The 13,550-nt window shown below is 42.3% G+C and overlaps 1 protein-coding gene across 1 annotated transcript in view; it reads left to right on the top strand.

Moving 5' to 3' along the window:
- Positions 1–4,514: 4,514 nt before the first annotated feature.
- Positions 4,515–13,550, top strand: part of Sec63 (SEC63 homolog, protein translocation regulator) — a 75,434-nt gene continuing 66,398 nt past the window's right edge. Inside the window, exon 1 of the mRNA XM_070010712.1 lies at positions 4,515–4,680. Coding sequence (XP_069866813.1) covers positions 4,557–4,680 — 124 coding nt within the window. The 5' untranslated portion in view covers positions 4,515–4,556. The remainder of the gene's footprint in view (positions 4,681–13,550) is intronic.

Consider the following 13,550-nt stretch of genomic DNA (forward strand, 5'->3'; position numbering starts at 1 on the left):
GTTGGTACTACCTGTGCTTTCAGGCATCCACTAGGGGGCTTGGAATCATTTGCAGACCCATTGAAATGGGGTGGGTATTGCATTGAGGTGTGAGGAAATAGGAAGAGAGAGTAGAAATAATTGCATATACCTACTTAATAATGTGATTCTTTCCAGTCTGCAGCTAATTCCATTAAACAGAAAACCGAATGATGCTGATTGAAACTGCACAAAAGTTCTTTGCATTTATAAATTTGTCTGTACCATTAATACTAGAATGACTTACACTCAAGATTTACTCTAAAGAAAAAGCAAATATTGAAAGGAACCTAAAAATCGGCTTTCTATGCCTGAGAGGAAGTAATCTGCCTAGCAATTATATAAGGATGGTTAATTTATTCCCTTACATCATAGAGTTCATAAGCAATGTAGATTAAGATAATGATGGCTATCATTGTGATTAAAAGGTGCTTGTGACTTAAAAAAAATAAATCCCCTAGTGCATATATATGTATCTATCTATCTATATATATATATATTCCATTACAGACACATTTAGAGACAATACTAAAATAGATTTTAGTGCTATTGGACACAGATGTGCTTGTAGCTTTGCATCTTCTGTGTTCATTTGCTATCATTATTTCACTAAAATGATCTCTTAAAATAGGTATTAAAATACCACTATGAATCAGAAATTGAGTGAAATTAATTGGAATTATGATTCCAATTTGTTATGTATTTGGAGAGTATTTGGAGAATATTCTGTGTCTGTGTTAAGTTCTAAGATAAAATGTATTTATACTTTTTTTTTTTTGGTGGTGGTCCTGGGGCTTGAACTCAGGGCCTGGGCAATGTCCTTGAACTTTTAAGCTCAAGGCTAGTGCTCTACCACTTGAGCCACAGCTCCACTTCTGGGTTTTACTCACAGACTGTGAATTGGGATTCTCAGATCTCAGCCTCCTGAGTGGCTAGGATTAAAGGTGTGAGCCACCAGTGCCCGGCTTTGTATTTATACTTTAAAAAATATGATATGTTTTCAAATTTTCATGGTCCTTGGTTAAAATATTAATATTTTGGATTTGTCTTATGATTGACAAATTAATGTAGCTTGTTCATATTGTTATTTCATGGTTAAATTGGTTCAAGTCATTCTTATGCATGATCCCAAATCTGCACGAAGATAGGGCTGGGAAGGTGGTTCAGTGGTAGAGCGCTTGCCTTGTATGCCTGAGGCCCTGGGTTCGATTCCTCAGCACCATATAAGCAAAAAGAAAAAAAAAGCCGGAAGTGGCGCTGTGGTTCAAGTGGTAGAGCGCTATGCTTGAGCTGAAGAGCTGAGGGACAGCGCCCAGGCCCAGAGTTCAAGCCCCACGACTGGACCCCCCCCCCAAAAAAAAAAAAACAAAAACAAAAACCCAAATCTGCACAAAGAGATAATTCTTTTTTTTTTTTTAATTGTATTTTATTTTATTTGAGAACATACTGTACAGAGGGGCTACAATTACATGGGCAGGATAATGCATACATTTCTTACCAAGCATTGCAGCCTCCTCCTTTGTTTACCCTTCACTTCCCTTCCCCGCCTCCCCCCTCCCCCCACCCAATTTTACTCCCCTCCCCCCACCCAATTATACCCCCCTCCCCCCCCACACCGACATTGTAAAGCTGGTTTTGACATGACATTTTGTACTTCTCATTGTTGCAACAGGTCCACCTGAATCCTTAAACGACTTGTTTGTCCCCATCTCCTCCACATGTTATACGGACATCAAATATAGTGAAAGCGGGGGTTACACTGTGGGGGAGGGACATACAAAGCAACAAAGAAATAATCTTATAAATGCGTTAGAAACACATGCATGAAAGAAACGAAAACATTAAAATACATATTTACAAAGAGATAATTCTTGAAGAAAGTTAGAATATTTAAGATCAATTACTTAATTGCCCTAATATTAGGAAACTAATGTATTATCTTCACAAAAATGCTGAGTAAAACATAATTGGAAAAAACAGAAAAAAATAGAAAAATCCAGTTAAACATTGTTAAAAACCTGGGAAGACTTAACAGATTCAACCTAAGTAAAAGGAACTTACAAGAGTCCTCTCCACTTCAGTCGAGCCCACTTTGTGTTTGGACCAAGGCAAATTGTTCATTCTAGGCATGCCAACATTAGATGATCACAATACTGTGTCCACTTATACCAATCTTCCTTTCTACTTAAAAAAATTTTTTTTTGGTGTCAATCCTGGAGCTTGAACTCAGGGCCTGGGCATTGTTCCTGAGCTTTTGTGCTCAAGGATAATGCTGTACCATTTGAACCACAGTTCCATTTCTGGCTTTTTAGTAGCTAAAAGTCTTATGGACTTCCTGACCAGGCTGGTTTTGAATTGTGATTCTCAAATCTCAGCCTCTTGAGTAGCTAAGATTCATGGTGTGAGCCACTGGAGCCTGGCTCTTCCTACTTCTGTGTTACTTGTTTCCTTATAATAAACAGTCCTTGGAAACTTTATGCAGGTAAAAGTGAAGGGGAAAATGCAGAGGAAATGATTTTCAGAAATTTCCTTTCAAAGTGGGTAGATAGGAGATTTGAAAAGGGAAGAGAGAACACATGTGACCATAATCTATCATGAAGGAAAGCATAACAAATTATGATTAATGTTTATTTTGTTTTTCTTTCTTTTTTCCTTTTTTTTCTTTTTGGCCAGTCCTGGGGCTTGAACTCAGGGACAGTGAGTGCCCTGGCCTTGAACTCAGGGCCAGGGCACTCACTGTCCCTGAGCTTCTTTTGTTCAAGGCTAGCACTCTACTACTTGAGCTACAGTTCCACTTTCGGCTTTTTCATGCATGCTAGGCAAGCACTATACCACTAAGCCACATTCCCAGCCCAATAAATACTTATTTTGAAGACATGAAGTAAAAGAGGATTTCTTCTCCAACAAGGAGTTATCTTGAAAGCCATTTAGGGAACAGAATATAAAATTTTAATGTGAATCTTTAAAATATAGTGAAATACAGTTGAAATATTCACATAATACTTGATGTTTCCTTTGAAACACCCCTCACCACAGAGGGGTGATACTGGGACACATCCAGCAGAGGCTGGCACAGGACTGTGCCCAGCTGCAGCTCAGTGGGTACCAGTCTGGGGAGAGGGGAGAGAAGGTTCCCCCAGCCACTGCTCCTCCAAAGGGAAGAATCCAGCCCAGAGCCTGCAAGGGGATGCCAACCACATTCTGGGAAATGTGATATAATAGTCAAGGGCACTGGCTTTGTGGCATCAGAGAGATTTGGGTTTGAGTCCCTAGGGCCTCTCCAGTGTGCACGACTTTGGGTAATCTTTCTGAGGCGCAATTTCCTCATCTACAAAGAGGGCATAGCGTTACTTCATGTTTTTTTGTTTATTTTTTTAGCGACAATTAAGCGACACAAAGCAATTAAGGTCTTAGCTTATTGTTGGGTAGTTTATACCATCGGTAAATTGGCACAGAACCACGTAGGTTTGGGGAATCATCTGCAAAATGGGTGCACGCAGATTGGATTGCAGTGTTATTGTATTTTCCCTGTGGATTTTTGTTGTTGTTGTTGTTTTGTTGTGGTTGTGGTGGTAGTTTGCTGGTCCTGGGGCCCTGGGCCTTGTCCCTGAGCTCCTTTTGCTGGAGGCTACCACTTGAGCTTCTGGCTTTTTTGGGTAGTTTATTGGAATTAACAGTCTTACGAACTTCCCTGCCTGGGGTGGCTTTGAACCGTGATCCTCAGATCTCAGCCTCCTGAGTAGCTAGGATTACAGGCCTGAGTCTCGGGTGGCCCGGCTTACATTTTTTCTCTCCTCTTGTCTTTTTTGTTAGTCACGGGGCTTGAACTCAGGGCCTGGCCACTCGGATTGCAGCGTTTAAACACCAAACGTTACTTTTGCAAACAAAACTATCTTCTCGCCCCCTCCCCGCCCCCCCAAATATAAATGACACTTGTCTCCGAACGTGGGACAACTAAGAAGTGTAGAGATTGGAGAGAATCCTCGTTCCATTCCGAAGAGCTTGGACACCCGTTGTACCTAGCGAACAGCTCGTGCCCACACACACGTCGGAAAGCCTTCCCACAGCTAGGCTCACCGATCATCCCACCCAGCGCCAAAAAGGGTGGTGGGAGAAGGAAGTAGGGGCGGAAGGGGGAGGGACTCCGACGTAGGGGCGTGGTCTGTGGAAGAGCCCAATTGGGGTAGGGGGCGGGGCTGTAGCACGGGGCGGAGCTCGGAGGCGGGACCTCGCTGACTTCGTTCGCAGCACGCGCCACGTCTTCCTCAGAGAGCGTGTAGGGTACCGACGGGGGCGGGAAGAACCGAGAGGGGGCGGGCACTACCTCCTCTCGCGAGAGCTGGCGACGGCAACGGCGGCGTGTCTGTGAGAGTAGCGTGGGGGCGGGGAGGAGAGGAGCGGCGGCGTCCGAGCTACGCCATACGGGGCCGGGGCGCTGGGAGCCGGAGCGTGGAGCGGGGTCGTGGCGGCGGCGGCGGCGGCGGCGGCGGCGGCGGCGGCGGCGAGGGGAGCGAGGAGAAGGAGGAGGAGGGGGAGCCATGGCGGGGCAGCAGTTCCAGTACGATGACAGCGGGAACACCTTCTTCTACTTCCTCACCTCCTTCGTGGGGCTCATCGTGATTCCAGCTACTTACTACCTCTGGCCCCGAGACCAGAATGCCGGTGAGTGCGGCCGCCGGCCGCCTGGGGGCCGGCGCAGGCCGCGGAAGCCCCCCCGGGCCCCGCCGCTGCCGCCTGCCCCGCCGGCCCGGCCCTGCCGGCGGCGTCCCGGGTGACACCGCCCGCGCGGTCGGGCCTCGCGTCCGTCCCGGCGTCCGCCGCCGGCGGGGCCCGGGCTGGGCAGCGGGTCCCGCCGCACCGCCCCTTCTCCTTGCCTTGTCCTCGGCGGGGGCTTTGGCTTGGCAGCCTCGCATTGTTCTGGCCGCCCCTCGCAGCCTCCCGCTGCCCCTTTGTCTGGTCTGCCTTGGCTTTCTGGGGTGTTCTTGCAGGAGGGAGCGGGATGGGGTGGGATGGGGTGGGATGGGGTGGGGAGGGTGGGAACTGGGACGTGAGGGAAGAGTTGGCCAAGGAAGAAACCGAACGGGCAGACACAACTCTTAACCCCCCCCCCCCCCCCCATCCCGCCGCGACCCCTCTCCGTCTGTCACAGCCCGGTTTCCCTGTGGGTAGCTGCTGTGACCGCGGTTTGGGGGCACCCTGGAGCCGGGGGGCATGGTTAGGACTCTCCAGGGAGCTCACCAGCCGCCCCCCAGCCCCCGTCACTTCCTCTCTCGCGTTTTTCATTTGTTCACTCTCGCTGTGGGGGTTGGAAGCAGTGCCGTTATCCCTCTTCGCAGAAATAGGCATTTCTGTCTTCCTTTCCTTTGGAGTTTCCTGTGTATGACGGAAAAAGTACAAGCATCCAGGGCTCAACTCTTGTCTCATTCATCTTGAAGGTAGTTGTGAGGTAGCTGGTCCATTTGAATGGAGTTCTGATTATTTTTCGCGTTAAACATCGAATTAGAACACAGACTAATATATTCTTTTTCAAGATATTTTGTGTTTGGATGATGTTAGATCCCATTTGTTGCAGTCGACAAAGACATATGGTGAGTGATGTTTTTGAAGCTGAGGCAGAACTGCAAGTGCCTAAAGGAATTTTTTTTATGATAGTCTTAACAATAACTAGTTGGTTTTTAGTATAACAACATTTAGGAAAAGCTTTCTATTGCACAAGAGAGCTGCCTAGTTGCCTAACCAGCTTAAATTGGGTGTGGTGGTGATCCAGGTTGTTTAAGTTATGTGCTGAATTTTGGAGAACTAGTTAACCGTGAAGCGTTGAGTCAACTTAGAACTTGTTATGCTTTGAGACAATTCAGTGTCTTGTAAAATTCTTGAGTTATATAATGGCATTAAAATAAATGTAAGATAAAGAGCAACAAAGAATTCCACCTTTTCTGTACACTTCACAATAAGCGAATATAAATGTCTAAATATTCTTTGAATGCAAAAATCTACCCAAAGCTATCAGTCTTAATTAGTGGCTAGTTTCTGGATTTGGAATTTTGGACTATTGTGCTTTATTTTTCTAAGTACATTTAAATTTGAGTGGGTTCTTGGACAGTGGTTGTGTGTAGATGCTTAATTCCGAAATGGTTTCTCAACAAATGTAGGCCTTTTAGTATCTCAAGGTAAAGAGTCCAGGTTTCATTATTGCGGAATATGTTTATCACCCATTCATGTGTGTGTGTGTGTGTGTGTGTGTGTGTGTGGTTGGTTATGTAGAAAACAAAAGAGTATTTGGAAAGTAGATAGATTTGATTGGAATCTGCTTTGATTTGAGAAGCTGCTTTGATTTAAAAAACTTGCCATCACTTTTACTTGCTTTTTGAAAAATGAAAGTCATTTTTCATGGTGGATTTTATGTTACAAAAATTTGTTTGGTAACATATAGGAAAGGCATACTTATGCTGCTTTCCTGTAAATAGACACGAAGAAATGCTAGTAGTTTATGTTGAAGAAATTAATATTCACTACTTGCAAGTCATGGACTTCCAATGTTACTTTATTTCATTCTCTTGCAAATGAAGTGAGGTGGGTAGTTACTGCCTTGTTTTTCTTTTTTCTTTTATTGTGGGGTTTGAACTCTGGGCCTGGGCACTGTCCCTCAGCTCTACAGCTCAAAGCTAGCGCTCACCATTTGAGCCACAGCGCCACTTCCGGTTTTCTAGTGGTTATTGGAGGTAAGAGTTTCATGGACTTTCTTGCCTGGGCTGGCTTTGAACTGCTGTCCTCAGATTTCAGCCTACTGAGTAGCTAGAAAAACAGGTGTGAGCCACTGGCACCTGCCACTATCCTGTTGTTCAAATGAAGAAACGGGAGGTTTGCAGGGTGTAACTTTCTTGTATGGTAGAGTCCTGATTAGAACATTGGTCTACTTAGCATCAAAGCTTGTTTTTCCATCATGCTAGAAAGTTAGGTGAGCTATGGTATAGCTTTACCCCTTCTGGGCATCTAGTTCTCTGTTTCACCTTGCCACAACTAGATGTATTTGTTTGGTGTTGTTCAAAATTCCATTAAGGAAATTAAGATGGACATTTAAATGTTTTTCTTTTCTAATCATTATGAAAATTGTTGGACACTACTGGTTTTTTTTTGGGGGGGGGTTGCTTACCACAAGTTGTTCTTTAGAATTACCATGGATATTTTCATAATAGTGAATCTCCCCATCCCAACCCAATTGTAAGGTCTTGAATATCAAAAGAGAAATCTTCAATCACAAGTTTTCCAAAGCTCTGAAAAAGTTTTTCACAACATCTATAGCAAAATAAGTTGATGATTTATACTCTCAGGATACTAGTAATTTTTATTTATCTCACTTAGAAAATTGTGAAGTTCTGCTTTTGGGATAGTAATTTATTGGCAATTGGACATGTTTTAGACTTTCTGTGGCATGTTAGGAATAAACACTACATTATCTTTGTAAAATCTAAAAAACTGTGAAATACATCAGCCATAGAGGTTCTAAAAGTAAAGAATGTAGACCTATAGTACTGTTTTTGAATAACTCAACAACACATTTTAATACTTCTTCTTGAAGATAAATTTTTCTGCAAAACTATTAAGTAGCCAGATACAATAATGTAGGTATGATGGGCTGGGAAGGTGGCTCAGTGGTAGAGCGCTTGCCTTGCATGACTGAGGCCTTGGGTTCGATTCCTCAGCACCACATAAGCAAAAAGAAAAAAGCCGGAAGTGGTGCTGTGGCTCAAGTGGTAGAGCGCTAGCCTTGAGCTGAAGAGCTGAGGGACAGTGCCCAGGCCCAGAGGTCAGGCCCCCCAACTGGACCCCCCCCCAAAAAAAAAATAATGTAGGTATGAGTTTCAGATTTTTCTGACAGACTTCACTTTTCAGGTATATCTTCTGTGTGAAATCATGAAAAGATTTGCTTTGTTAACAATTATACATTCTTCCACTTGTACTTAAGTAATTTTATTTAGCTTTAAAAAGTATTAGTTAAAGGAAATGTTTGGGACCCTTGGTTTTGTTTGTTTGGTTTTTTTTTTTTAATTATTGGGTTCTTGAGTACATTAGTTCCATTTACAGGTTGTAAAATTTAGGGCTTAAAAAATAGGAGTAGCTTGGTCATTGGCATGTTTGATGTGTTTATTTACTTTACCCTGGTATCTAAAATACTGTTATGGGCTTCTTTTGCTTTAATTTTTGTCTAGTATGTTATACTTACTTTGTCTAGTATGTTATACTATGTTAAACTAGTATGTTATACTTACCACAATTCACACTCATTTTATTAGTGAAGAGTCTTATTTGTCTTACTCTCAGGATTGCTTACAAATTAACTGAATACCTTTTCAATTATGGACAAAAGGTCTGTATTAAGAACTCAAAACATGGCAGGCTTAAATTTCCTTATCACAGTGATTCTTACTTGTGGTGACACATTAAGATGGTTTGGGAATTTAATTAATCAATCAAATAATCAGACTAAGGATTAACCCAGGACTTTATACATGATACTGTTCTATCACTGAGCTACATCCTCAAACCACTTGGGAGCTTTTAAACATGCTTATTCATTCCATCTGCAGATATTCTGATCTAATTGTTCTGCTATGGGTGTTGTGAATTGATACACACACATTTTTGTACTGGTATGGGACTTAACTCAGGGATTCAATGTTTTTGCTGATTTTCTTGCTTATGATTTTCTTGCTTATGGCTGATGCACTGGTACTTTAGCTGTGCTTCCAATCCAGCATTTTTGTTGGGTAATTTTTTTTTTTTTTTTTTTGGGTCCGGTCATGGGGCCTGAACTCTGGGCCTGGGCGCTGTCCCTCAGCTCTTCAGCTCAAGGCTAGCGCTCTACCACTTGAGCCACAGCGCCACTTCCGGCTTTTTTGTTTTTGCTTATGTGGTGCTGAGGAATCGAACCCAGGGCCTCGAGCATGCAAGGCAAGCGCTCTACCACTGAGCCACCTTCCCAGCCCCTTGTTGGGTAATTTGGTAGCAGTCTTGTAGACTGTTCTTCCCAAGCTGACCTCAAATCATTAATAGGATTACAAGTATGAACCACCTGTACCTGCTTGTATTGTTGTTTTTTGATTTTCTGTTTTTGTTTTTGTTTTTCCCATTCTAGGGCTTGAACTCTGGGCCTGGGCACTGTCCCTGAGCTGCTTTTGCTCACAGGTAGTGCTGTACCACTTGAGCCACAGTGACACTTCCAGATTTTTTGAGTAATTTATTGGAGCTAGAAGTCTCACAGACTTTCTTGCCTGGACTCTTTTTGAACTGCAATCCTCAGATCTCAGCCTCCTTAGGAGCTGGGATTATGGGCATAAGTCACTGGTGCCCAGCTTTATATTGGTATTTTAAAAGGTGGTTCTCAACAGAGAAATCTTACTTGGAAGAGAACTTCTTGAGTAGTCTTTTTGCTGGATTTGTCATTTTGGGTGGTATTATATTTGTTTTGGTATGTACCCTTTGGTAATGCAAAACCAAACCAAAACACCCAAACTAATTCTTAGCCTTTTTGATTTACAAAATGATTATTACTGCAAAACAATTATGTAAAGTTCTGATAGTTGAAGGTGAAATATTTTTGTCAAAGCAAACTTTAGTAATATAGATTTAGCCAGATTATGATAGTCATCTATCAATAGCTTTCAAAGTATTTACTGTTCTGTGATTGGAACTTTATGTATTTATCTACTCTTAGATATATTTTGAAATAATTGTAGTGACCTTAACCAGCTCCCAGCTTTGATGCTGTCTACAATATTACATTGGGACCTTTTGTGTGGACTGCCCACTCATTCTTTCTTGCTGACAACTGTCAATATTTGTTTAGTACTTTTTTTTTTTTTGCTGGTCCTCAGGGTTTGGGTGCTGTCCCTGAGCTTCTTTATGCTCAAGGCTAGCACTCTGCTCAAGGCTAGCACTCTACCACTTGAGCCACAGCATTCTTCTGTCTTTTTTGAGTGGTTTATTGGAGATAAGAGTCTCATCGAGATTTATCTGTCCTGGCTGGCCTAGAACCAAGATCCTCAGATCTCAGCCTCCCAAGTAGCTAGGGTTACAGGCGTGAGCCACTGGCACCTGGCTTGTCTAGTACTTTTTTTTTTTTTTTGGTCCGGTTGTGGAGCCTAAACTCTGGGCTTGGGCACTGTCCCTCAGCTCTTCAGCTCTAGGCTAGCTCTCTACCACTTGAGCCACAGCGCCACTTCCATCTTTTTTTTTTTTTCTTATGGGGTATTGAAGAATCGAACCCAGGGCCTCATGCATGCAAGGCAAGCACTCTACCACTGAGCCACCTTCCCAGCCCCTTGTCTAGTACTTTTAAAATGAACTTTTTCTTAATAATTACAATAATTTCAATCTGAAGGTTACTTGTAAATGTATGTTTGTTTATTGTTACTTTGATTTTTCAATGGAGGAGTTATTTCAAATTGTTCTCATTGCTTATACTAGATTCATATTAGTAAGAAAAATAAACAAATTACTTATAAATATCAAATAATCAAAAGAAGCATGATTTTCTTTTTTCCATAGCTTAATGATTATAATCTTTTGAATTAAGATTAATAAACCATTATATTTTCAGTCCTTGTTTATTGTTTGATCTTAACCTTATTATTATTTTTTTGAAACTGCCCGTTTTTGAAGCCTGGCTTTGTAGTTTACTGTGTTTTTATGCAAGTTATTTTAATGTCTTTATGTTTCAGTATAGGACTCTACAAATTAGACACAGTGTTACGAAGTTTGAGGTTTCAACAGTGAGATACATGTGAGGTGTTCAGCACAGTGTTGGCCCATAGAGATATGGTTAGCTCCTACTGTTTTGATTTAGTACTTAACTGAGAGATTTGATTTTTAATTGTTTGAAAGGATTATGAAACTTAAATTCTATTTATTCTACATGACAGACGTGAGTAGGCATTCACTTTATTTTTATTTTTTAATCGTAAAGGTGATATACAAAGGGATTACAGTTACATAAGTAAGGCAATGAACACATTTCTTTTTTTTAAATTTTTATTTTTTATTGTGAACATACTGTACAGAGGGGTTACAATTACATGGGCAAGATAATGAGTACATTTCTTATCAAGCATTGCAGCCTCCTCCTTTGTTTACCCTTCACATCCCTTCCCAGCCTCCCCCCAACACATTTCTTTTTGAACAGTGTTACCTCTCATTTTCTCCTGCTTTCCCTCTCTCCCATCTCCCTCACCCTGAGTTGTAAAGTTCATTTTCAATATAGTGTCTAGTGAGCTGTTACCTTTGGTTCACCCTTTGTCCCTTTCTGTGATTCCCCTTTCCTTCCCCAAATCAGATAAACTTATTATATACAAGACAGACGGTACCAAAATAAAAAACAGAGACCACAGGGAATAAACCAAAGGGAAAAAAAGCTCAAGAAAAAATAACCATAAAGAACACACGCATGTGCGTGCATATACAATGTAAGAAAATCCTATGAAAATGTTCTAAGTTCTAGCCTAGTCCTTTTATTTGGGAGGGGGTGGTCGGTCGTGGGTCTTGAACTCTGGGCCTGGGCACTGTCCCTCAGCTCTTCAGCTCAAAGCTAGCCCTCATCACTTGAGCCACAGGGCCACTTCCGGTTTTCTGGTGGTTTATTGGAGATGAGTCTCACGGACTTTCCTGCCCCGGCTGGCTTTGAACCGTGATCCTTAGATCTCAGCCTCCTGAGTAGGTAGGATTACAGGCATGAACAATCAGCGCCTGGCCTCCAGCCTAGTCCTTATTTAGTTACTCTGAACTTTGAGCCTCTTTTTCTAGGGGTAGTAATAATAATCTGTTTTAAGTAACCAAGCAATAGTTGTAAGTAGCAAAGAAAGAAGTGCATATAAATATGCTTGGAAAAGTACATACACTGCAGAAATTCCTAGAGCTTCATCTTTTTGCTGGATGTTGCTTCTAGGTTATGGATCAGATTTTGTGTGTGTGTGTGTGTGTGTGTGTGTGTGTGTGTGTGTGTGTGTGTGTGAAGTGCATATAAATATGCTTGGAAAAGTACATACACTGCAGAAATTCCTAGAGCTTCATCTTTTTGCTGGATGTTGCTTCTAGGTTATGGATCAGATTTTGTGTGTGTGTGTGTGTGTGTGTGTGTGTGTGTGTGTGTGTGTGTGTGTGTGTGTGTGTGTGTGTGTGTGTGTGTGTGTGTATGCATGTGTGCAAGTTTGTGAGCCAGTCTTGGGGCTCCAACACTGTCCCTGACTTGCTCAAAACTAGCACTCTACCATTTGAGCCAGAGCTCCAACTTCCAGCTTTTTGGTAGTTTATTAAGTCTCATGGACTTTCCTGCTCAAGCTAACTTCAAACTGCAATCCCCAGATCCCAGCCTCCTGAGTAGCTAGTATTATAGGTGGGAACCACAGGTACGTTGGATCATATATATATATATATTTTGCCAGTGCTGGGGCTTGAACTCAGGGCCTGGTCACTGTCCCTGAGTTTCTTTTGCTCAGGCTAAGCACTCTACCACTTGAACTACAGTACCACTTCTGGCTTTTTCTGTATATGTGGTACTGAGGAATTGAGTCCAGGGCTTAATGCATACTAGGCAAGCACTCTACCACTACACCAATTCCCAGACCTTGGATCAGATTTTTAAGTATATGTAACTTTTTTTTTTCAAAGCTGTAAATACCCAATGCAGAAAAGCACAAAGAAATGAACAAAAGTTGCTGTAATTCCATTACCAATATTACTGAAGGGCCATTAAACATTTCAATGTATGTGCTTCACTTATCTTCCTATAGTGATGAGTTTACTGTATATGAAACTTTTCCCCTCAGCAGTGTGTGTGTGTGTGTGTGTGTGTGCGCGCGCGCGCGCGCGCGCACATGCACACGTGTGCATGCACGCACACGCCGTAAGTTTTGGTATATTGTGTGTTTTTATTTTCCTTAATCTCTAAAAACTTTCTATTTCTTCTGTTCATGATGTTAATATCCACAATTTTGTGTTTCACCTGTTATTAATTTCCAGTGTCATCCCATTAAAGTTGGAAAAAACGATACTTTTTATGGTATCTAAATTCTTTTTTTTTTTTTTTTTGTTGGTCATGGGGCCTGAACTCTGGGCCTGGGTGCTGTCCCTCAGCTCTTCAGCTCAAGGCTAGCACTCTACCACTTTGAGCCATAGCACCACTTCCGGCTTTTTCTGCTTACGTGGTGCTGAGGAATCGAACCTAGGGCCTCATGCATGCAAGGCAAGCACTCTACCACTGAGCCACCTTCCCAGCCCCAGGTATCTAAATCCTTTTGAGACTTAATTTGTGTTACACAGCGAACTTCCTAGAAAATGTCACATGTGCACTTGAAGAAGAATGTAGATAGATGTTCTTGTTATGAAGTGTTTCTGTAGCCAGGCACTGGAGCCACCATCCTAGCTACTCAAGAGGTTGAGATCTAAGGATCGAGGTTCCTAGCCAGTCTGGGCAGGAAACTCCATGAGACTCTTATCTCCAATTAACCACTAGAAAACTGAAAGTGGCGCTGTGGCTC

This window comes from Dipodomys merriami, unplaced genomic scaffold (genome assembly GCF_024711535.1).
Source record: "Dipodomys merriami isolate MVZ:Mamm:240054 unplaced genomic scaffold, mDipMer1.0.p SCAF_8, whole genome shotgun sequence".
In the NCBI taxonomy this organism is placed as follows: domain Eukaryota; kingdom Metazoa; phylum Chordata; class Mammalia; order Rodentia; family Heteromyidae; genus Dipodomys; species Dipodomys merriami.